Source organism: Nomia melanderi, chromosome 2, assembly GCF_051020985.1.
Source record: "Nomia melanderi isolate GNS246 chromosome 2, iyNomMela1, whole genome shotgun sequence".
Lineage (NCBI taxonomy): Eukaryota > Metazoa > Arthropoda > Insecta > Hymenoptera > Halictidae > Nomia > Nomia melanderi.
The window spans coordinates 21,660,306-21,681,279 of record NC_135000.1 but is presented as its reverse complement, the minus strand read 5'-3'; the positions used below and the strand labels follow the sequence as shown (position 1 = coordinate 21,681,279).

At 41.5% G+C, this 20,974-nt stretch overlaps 2 protein-coding genes across 2 annotated transcripts in view; one reads left to right on the top strand and one right to left on the bottom strand.

The window, feature by feature from the left end:
- The window catches only part of Ktl (BTB/POZ domain-containing protein Ktl), a 72,994-nt gene that overhangs the window by 43,184 nt on the left and 8,836 nt on the right, over nt 1-20,974 (top strand). The gene's annotated exons all lie outside the window — the stretch shown is intronic.
- Nucleotides 9,871-20,966, bottom strand: LOC116424716 (uncharacterized). The gene is made up of 14 exons (XM_031971462.2): nt 20,877-20,966; nt 20,214-20,287; nt 19,725-19,819; nt 18,901-19,022; nt 18,303-18,529; nt 17,782-17,920; nt 17,559-17,716; nt 17,327-17,359; nt 13,794-13,897; nt 12,506-12,627; nt 11,694-11,920; nt 10,954-11,092; nt 10,716-10,867; nt 9,871-9,974 (listed from the first exon to the last, which is right to left on the bottom strand). Exons 3-14 carry the CDS (start codon nt 19,793-19,795, stop codon nt 9,873-9,875), a joined length of 1,596 nt encoding a protein of 531 aa, XP_031827322.2. The 5' UTR covers nt 19,796-19,819; nt 20,214-20,287; nt 20,877-20,966; the 3' UTR covers nt 9,871-9,872.

Genomic DNA, 20,974 nt, shown 5'->3' with positions numbered 1-20,974 from the left:
TAGATTGTAAAAACGTTATAATACGAACCATTAAGTTGAAAATATTGAAACATAAATTTAAATTGTTCTGATTTCCCTAAAAACGCGGTTCTGTTTCCATAAGAATTTTTCAAAAATATTATTTCAGAAAGATAATGTTTTCCGCGAATGATAAATGATTGAAGTACACATTAATTTTCGTAATTAGTGTCTCTAGAATTCCCTGGCGCGGAGGAAATGCTGTTTTTGCGATTCTTTCGTTTATTTTGCAAAAAAAGAGAAGGAATTAGAACGACCGGAATCATCCCTTTGTTTTTGTAGCCACCGCACTGGCAACATTTGCATTTTAATCCCCACTTGAATCCATTTCCGCGAACCGAGTCTAAAAACAGCCAAGTATATGTATACACGTAGCGCCGTAACGGTGGTATCAAAAACTGCACCCCTTGATTCTCCCGTGATTATTCGCCGAAATTTACGAACTGTGAACCCGCGTGTTATCGTTAACGTGCTGGAACCGCGGCGGAATGGAACGACGCGACGTTCCACATTACCCAGGGAAATCTTGCGTAACAAAGTTCCGCTTCGCCGAAAGAAAATAGGCAGACTGTCACTGCAAACCGTAGATTGTCATATCGCCCGAATAATACTGGATTTAACCTGGTTGCAGGGAAATTAAATAACCGGAGCGTGGATTCCCTTGGAGCAATATTTGCGGTTGTCGTTATTCAATTCATAACGGAACGATAAATTTCAGTTATCTATCGTAAGATACAGAAGTAGTCATATTCCAGTGACGTTTTTGCTACTAAAATTTTTGTGAAAAAATTCAATTTTGCATTTAGCTGTAGCTGTGACTAATTTTTAACTTGGAAATATTAAAAAGAACAAGTTCCTTCTTTTTTATTATCACAAGATTACGATGGATGAACTAATTTTTAACTTCTGATATAAAATTCTTCTAAAGTGTATAAAAATCGAATCCGTAGAGTTTATGTGAAAATGCAGAAAATATTTTTATTTTATTTTATTTTTTCTTTTATTTCTCAAAGTAAACAATATGTTTGTTTGACTGAATGACAAAATTCAAGAAAACGCATTTTGTACGGTAAATACAATATTAAACACAGCTATCTGTCCGAAAATTCAAATGGTAACGTCACTGACCTAGAAACTGCACTCTAATCTCCGTGATTCAGCCGAGTAAACGATGGTAGTGTACATATTAACCTATTTAATCTGGTAAAGCTCATTACGACTTCCGCTCCGTACCATAACAATTATTTCCGTTGACTTTCAGCAGCTTTGTACGTACATGGTGTATCGAAAATCGATGTCTCATTAGAAAGAACGTCGCTCCGGCAAGTTGCGAGCGTGGACTGAAAATTATTTGGAAATTAATTATGAAATTTCTTGGCTGCTCCGATACTTTAATACACATTCATGATATACACATTATTATGTGCATACATTATTCGCTATTTATATTATCAACTACCTTTCGTTGATCTAGCTAATGGCCGCCAGTCAGAATTCGACCTATAATATTTTTAGCCGTAAAATGTGCAAATATCCGTTTCATTTTATTACTTCGCTGTATCGGTATATCTCTTGAATGGTTCAATTTCCGTGGCGAACGATTTTCGATTTTTAGTATATATAAAACCATCGATACGGTTACAACCTGTTTAATAAATGTTCAGTTATTGAAAAAGTTTTTCAACGATCCGAACAAGTGCGCAGCTGTTGTGGCCGCGACGGGGGAGCAACACAACTGGGGTAAAATATTTACAGTTCACAATCCCTCGTAAATTCCACCGCACGACAGCGGAGTATCACTTTTCTACCGGCTGCTTCTGTTTCGGGTGTTAAAGTTGATGTTTCTTTTCTGGCACGAATAGATCTCTTTGGTTCGGTGTCCCATATAAAATGATCTATGGCCGCAGTAAACGTGATACGAAGAAGAAACAAACAGGGGGAGCATCGTTTTCTTATGGGTTAGATAGTGTGTTCATCAATAATAAGGGTATCCAGCTGATTTTTCCTCAGGGGTAGGTAATCTATTAAGAAAGTCGTGTATATATCTCGTGGGCAATATAACTGGACAATCCCCTAGGACATTATGTACAATTATTCTCCAATGCTGTTGGCAATTATACACGATTGCCGGCAGTTATGTATAATTTCCGAATTAATCGTATTTGCCGTGATATATATATATATAAGGCTAGTGTTTCTTATAATCGATGATTCAACTGGAGTGGGTCGCTCTATATAAAAAATATCGCAACATAAAATAACATTTTTTATTGGAATTTGGTTTCAAAAACATTAAGTTCGAATACGTTCCGTTGGATGTTAGACAAATTTTCGAATTGAATTTTGTCAAAGACAAGATTCTAAAGAAATAAATTTAAGTTTATATTGTCAGTTCATTTTTCATGTGGAATGAATCGTGTCTTGGTTATATTCTAAGTTATAGGACACCTTGTACATGTGAATTGGAAGTCCTGGGAAAAGTATCGACCTAGTAGTCTTCCAGTAGTGAGTAAAGAATGACCTCATAGATTTACCGTTCATCCTGTGCCATCAATTACAGTAGAAGGAGCATTAAAGACAAAGTTACTGATAAACCATTTTATCAGTAGCATCTGTTGAAACTCAAGAGCAGATTATAGACTTACACAAACGTGCCTATCAGATTAAAGTATCAAATTTTCGAAGGGATTACTACTGGAACTGTTAAAACAGATACACAATGCCATTCATTCCACTGGTTAAACTATCTCTGCAAAAATCGAAGTTTTAAATGATTCAATCTTCTTACATTCAAGACATTTCCGCAAGACATAAAAAGAAAATATTTCCACTTTACGCTTACTAAAAAAATTTCTCCATTGCTTCCAAACAATCCAAAACCTTTCAAACATCGCCGAACATCGTTAAACATTACCGAACACGTCCGAACCTCGTCGAACACGATCGGACATCACTGATCGCCGGCGATCGAAATGGAACCTCACCTTACCGAGCCGGACTGGTCATTCCTCCCGTTTTAAACGATTGATATTCCGCGGGGCCGCTCGCCCTAAGAATATGATCTGTCCTAATATAACGGCCCGCAATAAATATCCGACGAGATGTCAATATCGCCGTGTTATGGATGGTCTGGCCAATATCCGCGCGAGATGAAGCGACGCGGTTCGAGTGCTCCGTAAACTGTTTGAGTGGGCCGTAAACCTCGGGACGAGGCTGGGCCGTCATCGTCTCCGCCGGCGGCTTCATTTTAATGTATTCCGAGTGTGTTCCGGTCGTGCTTCGCGATCTTAATTGAAAATTCAAGTGGCGCCCGGTTTCACCCACCGCCGCTGACCCCATGAATATGGAGCACGTCACCTGGACAAATCGAACGTGATCGGATAACAGGTGGACCATCGGAGCTTCTTCGGAGGCGAGCCACCTCCTGCAGCAGCTACTCCCGATGCGTTCGGTTCGTTAAGTTCGGACCAACACGAACGGCCGAAAAGGAAGTTGCACGACGGACGATCGATCGGCAGCGATATATTTTAGGATATCCTTGCTCGTGTTACTTTGTTAAGCGTTGCGGATGCCACGGCTACGGTCATTGTCAGGTCCGCGTTAAAATTAGCGAGGATAACGGGCTGTGCTCTATGGAAGACCGTGAAGTTATGGAGGTCAGAGTCGATTTCGATTTAGAGCCGATAGGGACGTGTTAGCCCCGGCTGGTCTCGGCGTTAGAGCTGACTCTACAGCGACCCGCCGACCTCCGTTGTCACACGCGATGAGCGTAAAGCATTGATCGATACTCTCCTCTCGCCCCCCTCCTTCCCTCCCACGCTCGCTCCTTCTCTGTTTCACCTCCGAAGGATGAGAATTGCGGTGTCGCCTGTCTGCTTTTCGGATGATCTCTCGGCGAATCACGGAGGGAGCATTGGCGAAAGGGGATGTGGGTTTAAACGTTGGGGGCGGTTGATACGCGCACATCGTGAAAGTTGTTTGCGACTAATCGACCTGCGCCGTTTAAGATGTAGGACAATGACGGGATGGATATTTGTTGCGCCGCGCGATGTACGGATGAATGCATGGTGCTTGAATGCTGTTGCGAAGTGGTTGATGTATGACTTTGTTTATGTGTATTTTAATCACGTGAAAGAGGTTTTAGAACAGTTTGTGCTTTCAGCGAGATTTTCGTGGAATTCTTTTGGTACCTAATATATTTAATCTTTGATAAATGTTTTACACTTTTCAATACGAATTTATAGCTTCTAGGTATCACTTCGTGATGTTTAAATTTGTGATTAACGAATGTGGAAATAATTATATTTTCTTAAATTGTAGGTACTTATCTTCATGTGTCGAAAAATGTGAAGTCTTCGAAGCAAACATCATTTGTTTCGCGTATCATGAAAAAGGCGTTTACTATTAAAAAATCTGGTTTGTGTTGCAACACGTATACAAACTATTATACCAACTCTTCGTAGCATCATTAGCAACCGCTTATAATTATAAACTTACAGCGGACACTTCAAATGTATCCAGTACTTTAAAAAGTTCTTTCCCACCGGTAATGAATAAATATTGAACCAAATATTAAAAGAAATATTAAAGTGCCGTTACTTTTTACCGGCAGTATTTACCCAGCGAAACATCATTTCGAGAAGGAACTTCATTTGCCAGCTCCCGTTTTCGCGGCGAAAGCATCCCCGCGAACAATTTTCCCGTCCCAGGGCAAATAAATGGACGAACGAGATTCCTAATACCGTCCGGAGATTTTTAATTTCCAAGGGAGCTTGATTACGTTTCCCGCGGCCCACGGTTTCGAGCTTTTAACGTGCGGTATTGGACGCGAAATAAACTTTATCAAAATGAATTCGCGAGTCCCGCCGGGAAGTTTCTTATTAGACCTTGATAATCTGCCGCAGCCGAGGGAAATTAATTCGCGAGGTTTCCACGGTCTAAACTTGGACCTTTGTGCTATCTTCCGCGGGCTGGGGGGAAGGAGATGAAAGTGGTTCCGGGGGTTGGTGGGTTGAAACGTCTATAACATACACACAAGTATTTCGAACGTTTTTAAGCGTTCTCGCCAGCTTGGCCTGCTTTCCTTTATTTTCTTTTTCTCTCCTCCTAGCAACGTTACACCTTGAAAAAAGAGGCTTACGTAGGTAGAGACATAGGTAGCGATTAATCGTTAATTCCTCGATTTCTTTCTCTTATTCTCTCTTTTTTTTCTCTTTCTCTCCCACTCTCTCGCTCTCACTTTCTCTCTCTCTCTCTCCCTTTCTCTCCGATTTAACATTAATTAAAGATAATATGTACTGTACCCCGCGTACCTGGCGATACGCGACGAGTTTAGGCACTTTTGAATCGTACGTGCGCGACGTTCAGAACACCGTGCAACGCTTTAGCCCGTACTTTGCACCGTCGATAAGACTTATCTGCGACATTCCACGTTTCTATTTATCGTGCACTATCGTTCCGCGTGCCGCGTCATCGTCATCGCTTTCTGTCACATACCGAGTCTAGCGATCTGTAAACACCTTCCCCTGGAAGCTCGTAGAAAGTTCTGATTGCGCTCCGATAAACCGGATTATCCCCGGGCCAGCCGACCACCGTACCAATCCTCGTTGCGATCATCGGACGAGGATCCTCCGGATCTTTCGCGACGTTCTCCGACGATCGTACAATGGAACAGCAAGTAAACAAAAAGGAAAAAAAATAGAAACATAAAAACGTGCGTTCCTTCTTCCGTTTCCATTTTCTCCGTTTCATTCCAGCTTTCTCCCTTTCTCCTGGCAGCGTTCCGTGTAAAAACATAATCGTGTGTATCGTAAGCATAGCATTTATCACAGACATCAGCTGCGCAGCTTCTGGACGTTTATGGTTGCAAATGATAGGTTCGAACCCGGAAGTCTCGGTATTAGCGAGCTTCATTTCGTTCGCGGTTTCCAAGACCAGTTCTGGGTTTTTAGGAGTCGACTTTGTAGGAGTCGACGTTGAAGACGGTTTTCCGAACGAGATGCGTACGCTCGTCCGTCTTTTCTTCGTCGTTCTCGTAATCTAGGGATCGTACACTGAACATTTACGACAGACAGTGGAACTTGATACGGTCCATTGGAATGTTAGCACTGAAAGACTCGTGTCCTGCGTTACCGACGATTCTTATCGCGATGATAGTTCTCGCGGTCTGGTACCGTAGATCGTTCGCTATGATTCCACGCTATCGCTAAAAGACCTACAAACGGTTCGAGACGCGATTTATCGGGTCGCCGCACGTGAACCGCGGGAGATCTTTCGGAAAATTGTGTTGTTCGAACGTTGTATGCGACGGTCACCGAAATAAATTGAGCGGCTTTGATATGATTCAAGATGAGATCGTCGTGGGAAACTTGAACTTTTGAGAGAATGGAATTCTTCGAAGATACAACCGAGTGCTGTGTTTCTTTCGTTGATCCTTCGATTGCAAATTTTGAAGTGCGTCTATGCACATAGTGCAAAAATTGATAATTGTTGTAGCTAGAATTTATAAAATGTTTGAAGTCTTATTAATGATGTTTTTATAGGAAAATTAAGTCAGACTTACTTAAAAGTCGCGCTAGAAAAATGTTCCGACGGATTAATGAATTATTATTTCTTATAGAAATGTTCGTTAATGTCAGAACACTTTTCATGTAAATCTAATCCGTGGTAAATGCATGTAAATGTTAATGGTCCCAGTATAAAAAACTTGTATTTGCATTCGATTCGTAATTATAAAATCAGATTTTGTCCGCTACAACTACTTTAAATAAATTCGAAATCATTTTATTTGGAAAGGAACATAGCTTAATAACAAACGTCAGTGTTTCTTGCGTAATTCCGACATTCGATGAACGATTATTGTACATATCAGAACAATGAATATGAATCCAATTTATTTCTATTATTTACAGTTTATGTAATGATAGTAATAACGATAATAAGCTACTTTACAAAATATTTTATTTCATTCGAAAACGCTAACACCCACATGCCCATCAGATACAAAAATCATCCGCAGGAATAACTTCGCAGCGTCACAATTCACGGGCAGAGAACCTTGAAATAAAGAAAAATTCATTTCTCCATGAAAATCATAATTTTCCGCAAGCTGAAGCCGACAGAAAATCTTTTAGATTCATATTCAGTGCGCAGGAACACACAAGCATCATCTGTCAGTTTAATACAAAATACTTGTCGTCGTAAGTTTAATTCGCAGAAGCGTCTCCCGAAGATCCATGAAATCACGTGCGACAACCCATCGGTGTGACACCGTAACGCTAATCACATTATGAACTGTCTACGTTCCTAATACCGACAGATACATCCATTATTTCCGATAAGAGTCGAGTGCCATCGGAACGGGAACCTGGTCTTGGACGGAAGCGTATAAAGGAGACGTTCGAAAAAGAGGGCGAGTGCGACGAAAAATACGTGTGTATACTGTCTAAACGTTACCGATCTAAACGCGTTATCCGTGGACGCTACGAGTGTCCCCCGATGTCGTTTTCGTGCCGGACGAAAACGGGTCGCGGATCACGGTTTCATTGTAGTAGGCCGCCTCTGTCGTAGCTGACAGACTTGAACGCGTCCTCGACCAAATCTGTCAGACACCTGACTGCTTGCAGCAACGCCGCGAGTAGCAGGGAGAGCGACAGAGAGATCAGTTTGCTAGGCACAAGAGCGTTCTCCGAGGAACTTTGACTTCTACTCGATATCTTCTTCCTCTTCCTTTTCTCGAAACTTCTCGCACTACCGGGCTCCTTGTCCTTCTCTTGACTCCTATCACCGGACACCATACCGCGGCGTGTCCTGCTAGGTGACTTCTCCCTGGAACTTGTGCCCCTATCTATCGATTCCTTGGACGATCTCATCTTCTTCGGATCATTAGCACCGGCCACTGTGAAACGTCTATGGGAAGCGATGGACTCGATCTTCTTCCTAAAGTCTTCCGTCCTAGCCTCCATGATGGTCCAACGTTTCTCGTCCATCCCTCTCCTGTTCAAACTCCTCAGAAACTTCTCCCTGGAAGTTTGCAGTATCTCCTCCGACCTAGCCTTCCCGGAAAGATCCAACGTGTTGCCGTTCGCAGACTCGAACAGAAGATTCTGTAGCGAGCTCTTTCCGGTTTCTAGCTTATCGGCGGAGTCCAGATTCGGGAAGGTCGAGTTCTCGTCCAAGGAGTTCGTTCTGTTGTGACACTTGTCGCGGCACAGTAGCTTCTTCTCTGCGCACGTGGTGTTGAGATTGTAGTCTATAGTTGTCGGTTCTTCGGGTCCGGATGAACACAGGCGGATGTTCTCTTTGGATCCTTCGAGAACGATTCTCCTGGGTAGCGTTTTGTTGAGACTGTTCGGGATGAAGTTCATCGCTTTCGCGGCGTAATTCGAGTTCTCCTCCTGCACGATCGGTGAACCGTTCATAAAGTCGGCGTTCGAGCAGTTCGCTGATCCTGATTGTGTAGTGTCTTCAGCGTTGGTCGTGTCCGAAGACAGCTCGTTAGAGGGATCAATGACACCGACGCCGGGATTATCGTCTTCGTCGTCGTTGTCTTTGATCGTCAGATCGCGCTCCATCCAATCCTGCTCCTCTTCATCGTCCTCTTCGTCATCCTCGTTTTCGTCCTCGGACTCTAACGACAAAGTTTTCTTCTTCTTTATCACTGGGACGATACCATCAGCGTAGAGGAGATCCTGTACATCGTACAGGCTCTTCTCGATGCTCGGACTGTTGTACAAAAGATTTCTTAGCTCCGGGATATCCAGATCCTGTACATGAAGTAAATTCTGTTCAATGTTCAACAGGCTCTCTTCGATCTGAACCAAACACTGCTCGATGTCACAAGCTGGCTCAGCGTGAGTGTCACTCTCCAACGTCGCCTCCGTCTTAGTCTTCATCGTCTCATTATCATCGGCGACGCTAACATTCGCCGACTTCAGTTTCTGCTCCTCGGGCATTGAAGTGTTAAACAAATGCTCTCTCCAAGAAGCCACCGGCCAGCCTGTCGTCTGCAGCATTTCCTCTTGCTGCGCCTGTCCCTCGAGATGTACTTCATAGCTGCTATGACTGTTAGCCACCTCGTAATTCGTGTTCGGTCTGCTGTCCCAGTTCTGCTGATCAGTCTCCATTGTGTCCCTAAAGCTCTCTCTGTTCTCCGACGACACACTTTGATTGCCATGACTATTGGCTACCGAGTAGTTAGCCATCTCCTCGCGATTAGCCTCAAGAAATTTCTTAACGGCTAGGTGAGAGTACAATTCACCGTATTTAGGGTGGCTGCTCCAATCCCGGCCGCTGCCGTGGCTATTAGCTAGCGGATAGGTGGTGCAGAGGTCTGACTCCTCGCCGGGTCTTTTCAGAAGTCCTCGTCTCATCCTGTTGTAGATCGAAATGTCGCCTTTACCGTGACTGTCCGCGTCGTCTTCGTCGTCGTCCACTTCGGCGGCTCCCTCGGGGTAAAGAAGCTCTTGCGACTCTTCGATAGCAACTGTTGGTTCCAAGCAAGCGTCGTCTATCAATATATAACCGTCCAGGACGTTCTCGTCAAGGTCGATCCACTTTCTGGGGTAATCCTCGCCCCATTTCTGCCTGTTCTCCGTGTCCTCCGTTTCTGTCGTCTCCTGTCGTCGTCGTTCGCGCATCGATGGGTCTTGCACGTGTATCTGCACCGGGCAGAGGACGTCGGTCCTCCTCTCAATGTCGCAGGTAGCAGCTGGCGGTGTGGTCGCAACCAGAGGCGCGACTTCGTCTAGCAATGCCTCACGGGACTCGCAGTACCTGTAGCCGGGACATGGGGTGTTCACTGGGGAGTGTGAGAGGAGATTCACATAACCGCCGACGCCTCTGCCTAAGAGCGATCAGGTGGCCCTTGGCGAGCCTGGCTCTTGACTCAGCGTGGAGTCCTGGCTTTCGTTTAGAGCTTCGTTGTTCAGTCTCGTACGATTCGGGTTGCAGACGACCTGGAGAGACAATTCAGAGATGTATTAGGAGTACTTCACACGAGGGTTAACCCATTCGTTGCCAATCGTGGATACACTAGTGGTTAGCGAAGTGTTTAGAATTCTCTACAAGGATATCTTCATCGCGTGTTAATTGTACTTTACTGATAAGCGATATGGACTGATAATACAAGTGAAATTACGTAAGTCGTGCTGGCAGCAAATGCGTTAATGATTGTTATTGTTCGTTGTTAGGAATATACTCGTTCGACAGTTCGAATACTATATTTTAGTAAGTTTTGTCGAGTCTATGATATTAAGGATCTATTAATGAATTTTTCAATGTGAGAGGGAAACACTGATACTTTGGATGAAAATATGTTCATCTGTCTAACTGCTGCCTCGATAAGGATACTCTTTTAATAGTATTACATAAACGATCATTAATTCTTTACGTTCCTGTTATTCAACGAGGCGGAAGTTATTTGGTTAATGATCACATAATGTCAGTTTCTGCTCGAGCTAGTACGAGTTTATTCCTTATTAAGAGTTAGTGAAAAAGTAAGATTGTTACAGGCCACTGGAATGTGTGAAACGGACGTTATGTAATCGACAAATAAAATAGTAACAGTATAACAAGTTCATTTGTCATTCGCAAGAATAAATGAAGACGAAAATTACTTTCTTCCTCGAGTTTGTCTAAAGCAAACTGTATTTGTTCATAAGTACTATTATTAAGACAAAATAAATATGTAAACGTACCTTCGGATGGCTAATCTTGATGTCCCTGAATTCATCCGTGAATGTTAGGAGGTAGACGCAGAAAGCCGCAGCGCAGATCCATTCGGTGACAGTGCTGGCCACGTGCAATTCAAACCCACCGTCCTCTTTGTACCATTTTTGTGGGTTCGTTCCTGAAACAGGCAAGCATGTCGCGAGTTCGTTAGCGCGTGAAAGTAGGAGATAATCAGCGGGACAGGCAGGAAGGAAACGAACCAACCCTTATAGGCCAAGTGCGACAGCACTCCGGTGATGAGGGTGACGAAGAAACAAACGGTGCAGAAGATGGACAATGCGGTTCGCAGATGCGCGAGTCTCAACGAACATCCGAGCGGATGTAGGTAGAACGTGCACACGGCCTGAAAACGAAACACGTCGATGACTACCTATAGAAGTGCCAGCCTTTATTCTAACAGACAATGAGGGGCCGCGGATTAATCAGCTATTCGGTGAATTATGCAAGATGACTCAGACTTCTTTTCAGGTAATCTAATTATGTGCTGTCGGTGCTTCAATTGTATCTGCCTCTACTAATTTTAGCCCTCCTTCTTTTACTCAGAAGTGTGAAACCTTTTACAGGTGTTATTTCTAGGGATTGTTAAATAATACGTGGAGATTAAACCTTTTGCACTCGAAAGTTTCTTACTAGAAATGTTTAACATTTTTTGACGAGAAGACGATATTCCTTGAAACTAACTCGAAGAAAAATCACAAGTACATTGAGGAACACAGCTATTTTATTCCAATATTTATATTAATTATATTTATATTAAATATCAGATTTTATAGTTTTACCGAGTTAAATCAAATGGTGACTGAGAGTCGCCTTCCGAGTGCAAAGGGTTAATAGTAGGATAAGAATAATAAAAGTTCCATTATAGAAATTTAGGTTTCTTAGGAAATATTTTACTTAAATTATATAACATATCCTTGAATAGTAATTTATTGTAAATTACTCACTTGCGTCCAGAAATAAGCAGTGCCACCACCAAAACAAAGAAGCGCTCCAATGAAATGAACAACAAGCACGGAAGTCTCTTGAAAATTCGCCACAACGGAAAGCCCGAAGGTAGACGTTAGGCCAAATATTAGGGCCCAGTGGTTCCATTTTGGTAAAGATGTTTGCAAGCTGAATATTGTCGTGCACTCTTTTACCTGGGAGTACCTTATATAGACCACGAATGACACTGAAACAGCAATAATAGAAGTAAATAGAAATAGAAATATTTCACTGATAACTTGTCTGCTTATTCTACGCACTTAGAACGAATGCAAGTGTGCAAAACACGTCAAAATAGAATTTCCGAGCATGTTTTAAATAATCATTTCTCTCGTATCTTTATACTGTTTTCTAAAGATTCTTTTCAAGTTGCTCGATAAACATATATTCTTCATTCTGTACTATTAACAGATTTTATAACAATTATCATTCGTATCGACGCTGCATAATGTTCCTTATCGCCATTGATTACATATTGTTCACAACCGCAAACAAGATAATCATTGTTTATCATCGTGTTCAAAGATACTTTATTGTTATGGAAATTAAATAATTTTTGCATAAACAAGCCAAGATACATGTTCGAGTCATTCGAGTTTAATTAGTGCAACGATCTCGGAATCGAATACTATTTTTACGTGACTGAAAGCTTCGCCTATCCCGCGCAAAACGAATCGAGGTCACTAAACCATGTGCGGACTGCCGATCGATTTTCCCGTCCGTCTGGAATACCGAAAATTCAAATATATCCGATAGTGGTGGTGTTACTCACTGAGCATCGCTAGCATATTGATAAACTGGGCGAATATGCAACTTTCTGGTGCATACGTGGCTGCGTCTGAGATGTATGGGAACCCGGCCTCCACGTGGCCCAACACAACCGCAATTATGTAACTAGAAAAGTGGAAACGGTGAGTCATTTACTGAGCTCGTGAGCATCAAACAGCGTGGAAAAAGATGGAAAACAGAAAAGCAATAATTACGCCCAACTTTTGAATTACAAAGCAGCTCAAAGATAAGATATTCTGGAGAATATTACACTTGTTATACAATTATTTATTAATTTCTTTTTGTCTTGAATAGTTCAACTTTTCCAGGAATGAATTTTGATCTAATACAAATATTAAATACTTTTCGATTTTCCTTAAGTATATTCTTCTCGTAAATTATGTTTTGAAAATATTTGATTAGACAGTTGAATATTATGTTAGTTAAGCGTGATGCATACTTTCACAGATTGCAGCGTGTGTATCAGATGTCTGAAGTATAGCGATTACAACTCAGCAGATGCTAACTGAATACTTTATCTGCTGATGCAAGCGAAACATGATATTAACAGTAACTGCATGAAAGAGTTTTTTGGTTCGAGACTGCGAAATATTTGCTATTATGAATGGTCGATGTTTATGTTACGATACGGAAATATAAATGTTCAAGTTCTGAAATAACATTTTTCTATTGTTTAAACAGTCTTACCGAGCATATTCATAGTGTCTTACCGACATATAATTAGCAAGGCAAATATTGAATCTGTAAAATTTCAATTGCATAGTATGTAAAGCTGCACGTGGAAGCCGAGTGTTCGAATGTAAAAGGAATACAAATAATTGCATCGCCGGCTGACATGCTATTCAATTAAGTTATAGTCTGCCAACGCATCTTAAGTTAAAGTTCAAGTCAAATTACGATAAGTATATCTCTCTCTAAATATGCTACAATATATAAAACATAACATAATAAAATCTTATCAAAACTTTTAATAAACGATATAAATAGGTATCCGTTCTATATGGAAGTACCAATTTCAATATAATTTATCAAAGAATAACGTCACACACTATCAAATCACATCCCCATAATTTCAATCGCAAAATCAAAACATTATTAATATTTCTACACTACCAAACTTCACGCAGTCGTGTTCTCTATGAATGCACAAAGTGTATATCCTAAAAATTCTACGTTTATTCTTTAAACAACAAGGATGGTGGCCGTATACATAGATTTTTCAATTAATATTCACGTATATTCTGAATAAATGAGAAAACCAGTAAACTCACGTTACAATAAAAACGCTGGGAAGCGAGATGAACAGGAAGATCGGCAAATAATGGAGATTGGTAAGAAAATCCTGCTTGTCCATGGTGCTGGTGTGCGTTTCTGGCTGTCTCTCGTCTTCCCGCCGGAACCAATGACGTCAGACGTCGACGTCCGCGGTACACACCGCTATCGAGGAGACACACGCGTCGAAGCACGCGTCCACGGGCCACGAACACTCATGCTCGCCTGTTCCAGGAGGCCAGAGACACTTCACTCGGTTTCCTCTTCCCGAGGAGCTAGCCGTTGCAGCCGCTAAATCGACAACCGCACTGCGGTTCGACTGCCATCAAGTTCCTCTTCGAGCCACCTTAGATCAAAACAAAGAACGTTGCGTTACCCGAGCTGCCGTGGAACGTGCTCGTTCTATTTCCGTCGCCGTTGTTTTACAACGAGAGGACCCCGACATTGTAGTACGAACGGATAAAATTAGGTGAACGAGTTACTGCACTCGAAACGACGGTTTCGTCGAGCTGTCTAAGAAAAGTTTCAGAGACAATTTTACTCGGTGTACATGCACCAGAAGGTTTCTCAAGTTATTTTAAACGTGTACCCATTTAACAAAATATTTTGTTGACAGCGTGGATTGAACATACTTCGGACAAGATACATCGTTCCGTGGATTTCCACGAAAGGCGTTCGATGTTTCCGGAAATTTCGATTATTTTTTGGCGATAAACATATCGGAAGATAAGCGTATTGTTTTCAACGTAAACACCGTGTCGTTTATTCGATAATATCCACTTACTAGATTAAAGTATTAATAACCATTACACGCAACCGTTTCAAAACACGAAGTGCTTGATATAAATGTATTGAATAATTCATTAAACGTTTCAGAATCGGATCAGAAACATTTCGAACGGAGTATTTTAATATAACTCCGCATTCCAAAAGCTTCTCAGAGCCAGGAAATTACATCATTACGTGAACGTCCCAGCGCATAAGCTTCAAAGCCCTACACCAACCAATCTATCTGTTTATATCACCCTCCACACGTGAACACCCGAAAACTACGCACCGTCTGCGCACGCAGCACATGCACGCATGGACCACCGTTGGATACGTCCGTCGAGCACTATCCGCACAGAGTCTACCAGGAAACAGCCGCGTATCCCGAAATCAATGACTAATCTCGCTGCGATCTCCCCGAGCAGAATAATCCAATTTCCAGCGACTCCCACACCGTCATCAGCTTACCCGCGAATTCATGGGACCCTCCGCGACTTAGACTCTCCCCAGCAGCTTACGAAACACAGAACGTCGCTCCACCCAAATCATCCGATAGAGATCCAACCGAAATCGAGCCTCCTTCGGGAAGAAACTCGCCCAAAATTACATAAGGTGTTATCGCACGTGGTTCCACAGAGCAAGCCCGCGCCAGAAATATTGCACGCGCCCCAAAACGAGCAGCGCGGAACGGCCGGGATTATACTCCACTTCGTCCACGTCGAACGACACTGCACGAATCGCGCGTGCGACGGGCTGGCCAGCCTAGCTCGTGACGCGTGCGAGTATTCTCACGCGGGCGTTGGCGACGGGCAAAAGGGGGAAGCACCCTTTCGAGCAAACACAGCTGGCCAGCGGTGCGTAACAGCGGACACAACGAAAACACATCGAACCCGACTGAAACTGCGGTCTTCAGATACCTTTTCCTTCGACGACGTTTTCCTGGTTGCCTGCTCTGCGCCTGGCCCGTTCCACTGAAACCGTAGATCCTGCCGTAGGGGTAGCACACGTTTGAAGGTCTTCCTGCAGTGCGCTGCTGTCGAATAGCCTTGCCCCGACTTTGCTCCCGTGACGAAGATTTCGAAGTGGCGACGCGCGAATTCGAAGGAAACTCGACGGGAATCTTCGTCGGAACTTCCCACGACGGTTCCGCCGTTTCGGTAGGCTAGAGGGTGAACAGCTAGCGGAGTCGCAGAGGTTATGGCTGACTGGTGGCGGATCGATGCCGCGGCAGCGAAAACGGCGCTCTCGGCAGCTGCGCCACGCGACTGACACCGACGTTATTAGCTTACGTCCTCAAAGAAACACTTATTCGGTTACTTTCTGCGAATGCTTCGGTCTGCAGACTACGCGTGCACGCACGGCGATCGGTTATCGTTGACTAACCGCTCCGGAGAGATAATTTCGATACCGCAACTTCTTGCAACCGCGCGAGAAAACGGCTGAGGTTTTTGCTTCTCGCCGCGAATCTAGACTTTCCTTACGGGGAATTCGGCCCGCGGTGAATGCTTCGCGGAAATCGCGGATTCGGCTTCTTGAACACGTTCGCCGAACGTGACCGAACAAACAGGGACGATTTGGAGCGCTTTTCAACGGTTACCCGATGGTCGGGGGTGGTTGCGATTGGAGGTTTGTTCTTGCGAGAGGACGTTTGAGTTTGGTTAAGGGACTCGAGTGGCGATCGCCGTCGGCAACGTCAGGATCGGGGATCGATGGGTTTGAATTCGAATCGCGCGCAGGATTTCGGAGTACTTTTTCGCTGAAGAATACTCGAGGAGGAGTCGAGGGTAGATAGATCACGTTCGGCGACGATGCATGTTGCGCGCGAAGTGGGATAGTTTAATCGACTGCAGCGAATGTCGGTTATCGTCGGACGTCATCGTGATTACGGACTTCAAGGTTGTTCTTACGCGGAAGTTTCGCATTGATGCGAGACATCGGCGCTGTGCGTTTGTCAGTTTGTCGACGGCTGCTTTTATCGACCGCGGGAGCGGGGAACGTCGGTATCTGTTGGCAAGGAGGGCGCCGCTTCGATTGGAATTCGCGGGATAGGATGTATTTAGACGCTGTATTTTATGGGATCTTTTATTTTCGTCATAGACGTGTTTTTACGACCACGTAACCTGTTTGGAATCGTGATGGACGTCACTCGTAATTCAGGATTTTAGGCTTGTTAGTGGAAGTAATTTACTTTTAACTGTTGGGTGATTTTAATTGGATTAGATTCGGCTTTAATTTAATCTCAATTTTATTACCATTTTAATATATTATTGTTGCGTTATGAACATTACAAATGCTAACGATTGCTTCATATTTTTATATGTTTATTTTTATATTTAGTTTACAGTGATTTTGCAATTAACTGCGGTCATCGTGAAAATTTCTTCGAGTTTTCATTTGTAACGACTTCCACGCGAGAAGATGTAGGAAATTGGTTTTATCCTTGATAATGTAATTGAGGAATAATATCGAGCTAATGACTGTGGACATAGAATCTGTCTCCTATATTCGGTGATAGAATGTATGATTAAGTATTTTCAGTGAATATTCGATCTGGTATGTTGATTAGGCAGAATGTTGGTTTGTAAATTTAAAAATTATAATGATGTATTAATAGACGGGGTGAAATCAACTGGACTATACACTCAGATGTTTAAAATACTTTATAAAAGGACAGTTTTTAGCAATCATAACTAAAACTGATTAAAATGCAGCTAATCTGGCAGTGTTAAGTTTCTTGGATCTGTAGGTCCAACTTGTGCAATACGTTGCTGTTCGGATCCTTGTCCAGATATATCAGCTGAAAAATTTGTGTCGTTATTGATAATTCATTGCAAAATCAATTTAAATTAATCGTTAAATTTAAATCCATTGAAAGTTAATATGTTCAATTTTAAGTTTACATTTTTGCTTCAAGAGTAAAGATATTTAGTAGATTCTTTACACGCCTACAGGGTAGGTTTGATTATTGTAAAAATATAATAATAAAGGAGAAGTACCGTGACGACAGGATCCTCGAAATTGATTAACCGAAACTCTGGCACGAATGTTACCAGGAAAGCGCAATAGACTATCGCCAGAGCCCATTCGGAAATAGCGCTAGCGACGTGCCAACCCCAGCCACCATCTGTTGGCAACCATTTCTTGTAATCATTGCCTGCAAGGTATAGAATCGATGTCTTTTCAGTTTTGCCTCGCGCGAAAGACACGAAGAAATATTACCTTGAAACTCTAGCATCGAGATATAGCCGGGTACGATTGTAGCTACTGTCAAAATTAATGTTAACATTGACAGGCCTGCACGAACGTAGACAATAACGGGACCATTCACAGCTGGTACCATTTTGTGACTTAAGTAAGTCTGAAAAGTATTGGTTAAAATACTAATTAAACAATGATACACCTCATATTTGATGTTTATTTTTAGAAATACATTTTTATTCATTTTCTCTAATATATTAAAACTCTTTTGTCCATATATATTAATATAAATCAGTGTTACCTTAGATTTTTACTCGAATACCCTCTTAATTTCTATTTATGGAATTTGTTTCAATACCTATTTAATCAGCAGTGCTTATTAAGATAAACTTGTCTACTTAGACACAGATTTAAGTTCAGTTAAATATATTATAGATAAATTAAGTTAAGTTGTGATATCGTCAATTTACATATTCATCTAGTCACTTGCTTACATAACTATTTGCACATGCATTAAATAATTGTTTGAACAGCCATGTTACCTGAAGACAAAAGTAAACAGTTCCTGCAGTGAAGCAGGTCATGGCACCAATCATGTGGGCAGCGACGACGCGAGCTTCTTGAAAATTAGCCAGAATGTCTAGGCCGAAGCAGGCCAAAGCCCCGCACCAGGCCGTCACAACAACGATCTTCTTGCTGACGAGATCGCTGCCCCTTTCCAATTGCCATTGAGAAACTTGCCGATGTCTAATGTACACGCAACAGGCGACTAAAATGCATATTTCTAGTCTTTCCTCAATTCTTCATTGAATTCAACAATATTTGATGTACTAATGGCTAATTATTCACTAAAAATTACACATTACCCATTACACATTACACAAGTAACATTCTTAGCTTAGTGAATTCCATATTCAATTTTTAAAAATATATAGTACGAAATTTTTGTGTGATGTTCATTTCTTTTTTTATTATCACGTTAGATTTCAGTTGACGATAACATCAAGTTATACTTTTATTCGTGTCTACTATAATTCATAATACGAAATTTAGTGAAGCTGTATTGATATTTTCATTGAAACGTTGTTCTAAATTATGTATTAGTACATCTGTATTAATGGAAAATTGATTGACATTTACGGAGCAGCGTGGCTATGTTAAGAAACTGTGCGAATATACACGATTCCGGCGATAAGGTTCCTGTTTCCGATATGTAAGGGAATCCTGGCACCACGTGGTCCCACTGCACGGATATAGTGTACCTGAAACCCGATTAATTTGTAAGTTGAAGCGATTTGATTCTCCAATAAGAATTATTCGAATGTATATACAAATTTATACAAATTCTATACATAAAAAATTATATATAAAATATGAAATATAAGAGCGAAACATTTCTTTATGCGAGATCATTTTCCAAAAATTAATTAAGAAAGTTCTTTTAACACGTCTTGATACCCGGTGATCCTAGTTATAATATGCACTTACATACATATAACAATTTTCATTCATTTTTTCAAACAATTTTCTGATTATTAATATACATCGAACTATTATCAACACCAGTAAAGCAGTAAATTTTCCACTTCAACCGAATGAAAGCTTCGAGCGAATTCAAATGAGCTCATTCCTCTGCCATTCAATTATATTTTTCCAGTGAAGCATGCGTTATTTACAGAGCAATGTCCCGCGACGATGCGCGCACAGCGGGACATAATGCATCACGCTAATCATGATTTACATCGCGATATCGGAAACAGAACGGACGGTTGTTTCCGATATCACGTCCTTGATCAACTATAAACCAGTCGATTGACGTTCTTCGATGTTCGATGGTTCCATGTCTATCGAGGAATTGCAACAAGTATTTCTTTATGAAATCAAAAATGGTTTATTGCTAAGAAAACATTGGAAGATAATTTAATTGAATGCATTGGACTCCGTTTTTCTGCGGATGGACTTACGTAATTAGAAATGTCACTGGAATCAGGATGAACAGGCTCAGCGGGAGAACGTGAAGCTTTCCGTACGGCATTCTTCACTCGTTAGTTTCAGAATGCTGAAAAATATGTCCTTGTCATCGAAGTACAATGCTTCGTACAAGCACAAGCAAAGTACAAGTTGCTCACGATTCGAGTGAATACTATTTGACGCGCGTAGAATGAGATAGGATGGTTAGACATTTGTTATATTAACATTTGTTATATTAACTGTCAGAATCACGTATCCGTGACACCAATGATTAATAAATTAACTTCTTGTTTTGTAACGAATTTTATAAGTAGATTCGCAAGAGTTACTTTAATATGAATACTTCCTTTCATCAACTTATGATCCGAAGAATATCTGTATTTATTAGATTTAATTTATGGTTCTGTCTTTGACGCCAGTGGCTGACTATAATGGCGAAAATGTGGGAGGGTAAGGAGATTTTTAATAAAATTGAAACTTACGGTGATTTATTAATTCTTCTTTATTTCTGATTTGGCTTCGGTCGACATCTGGATTCACCCTTTGCACTCAGTACCTAATGAAATTTATTAGTCTTGATATTTTGTATCACATTGGCACGTAAGTTGATATTAAATTTCTACAGAATTACTAATCAAAGAAAGTCATCCCAAAAGATTTACATTAATACAATTTTTCACTTCACTTTCAATACGAAGAATGCAAGAAGAATGATAATTATTCAATTACAAGTTGGTTCCGGAAATCAGCAATAATAAACGTTCACTCTACAGGCGACAAAATTTAAATGAACCCAATTTACGCTACCAAATACTACAAAATCTCCATTACAAAATACTCAAAAACTTATCTAGCCACTAACTAATTTGAAAAATGATATCTATTAATTAATATATTGATAACTAAAGAATTCAAATGATGATTCCGCCATAAAGAAATACGATTATCAAGCATATACATTTATACACAGCATCCGTAATCATAATTTATTCGAGTATAATTATCGGACCAAGTCAGTGATTAACTGAGCCACGATCATTGTTTAAGTATGCCCGTTCCGCGAACCACCGAGAAGTAAATTAACTCGACGTTCCGCGAATGTTGATCGCCGCGTTCAGCGATTTCAAAGAAGCCTGACACCTTACCTCGAGGATTTTATCGGACTCCCCGTTATCGTTTTCGCGTGGCAAGGTGACTGGGCCTACGCCAGGGGGGCACTTCGTCATGGGGCGCCTTCAAGCAA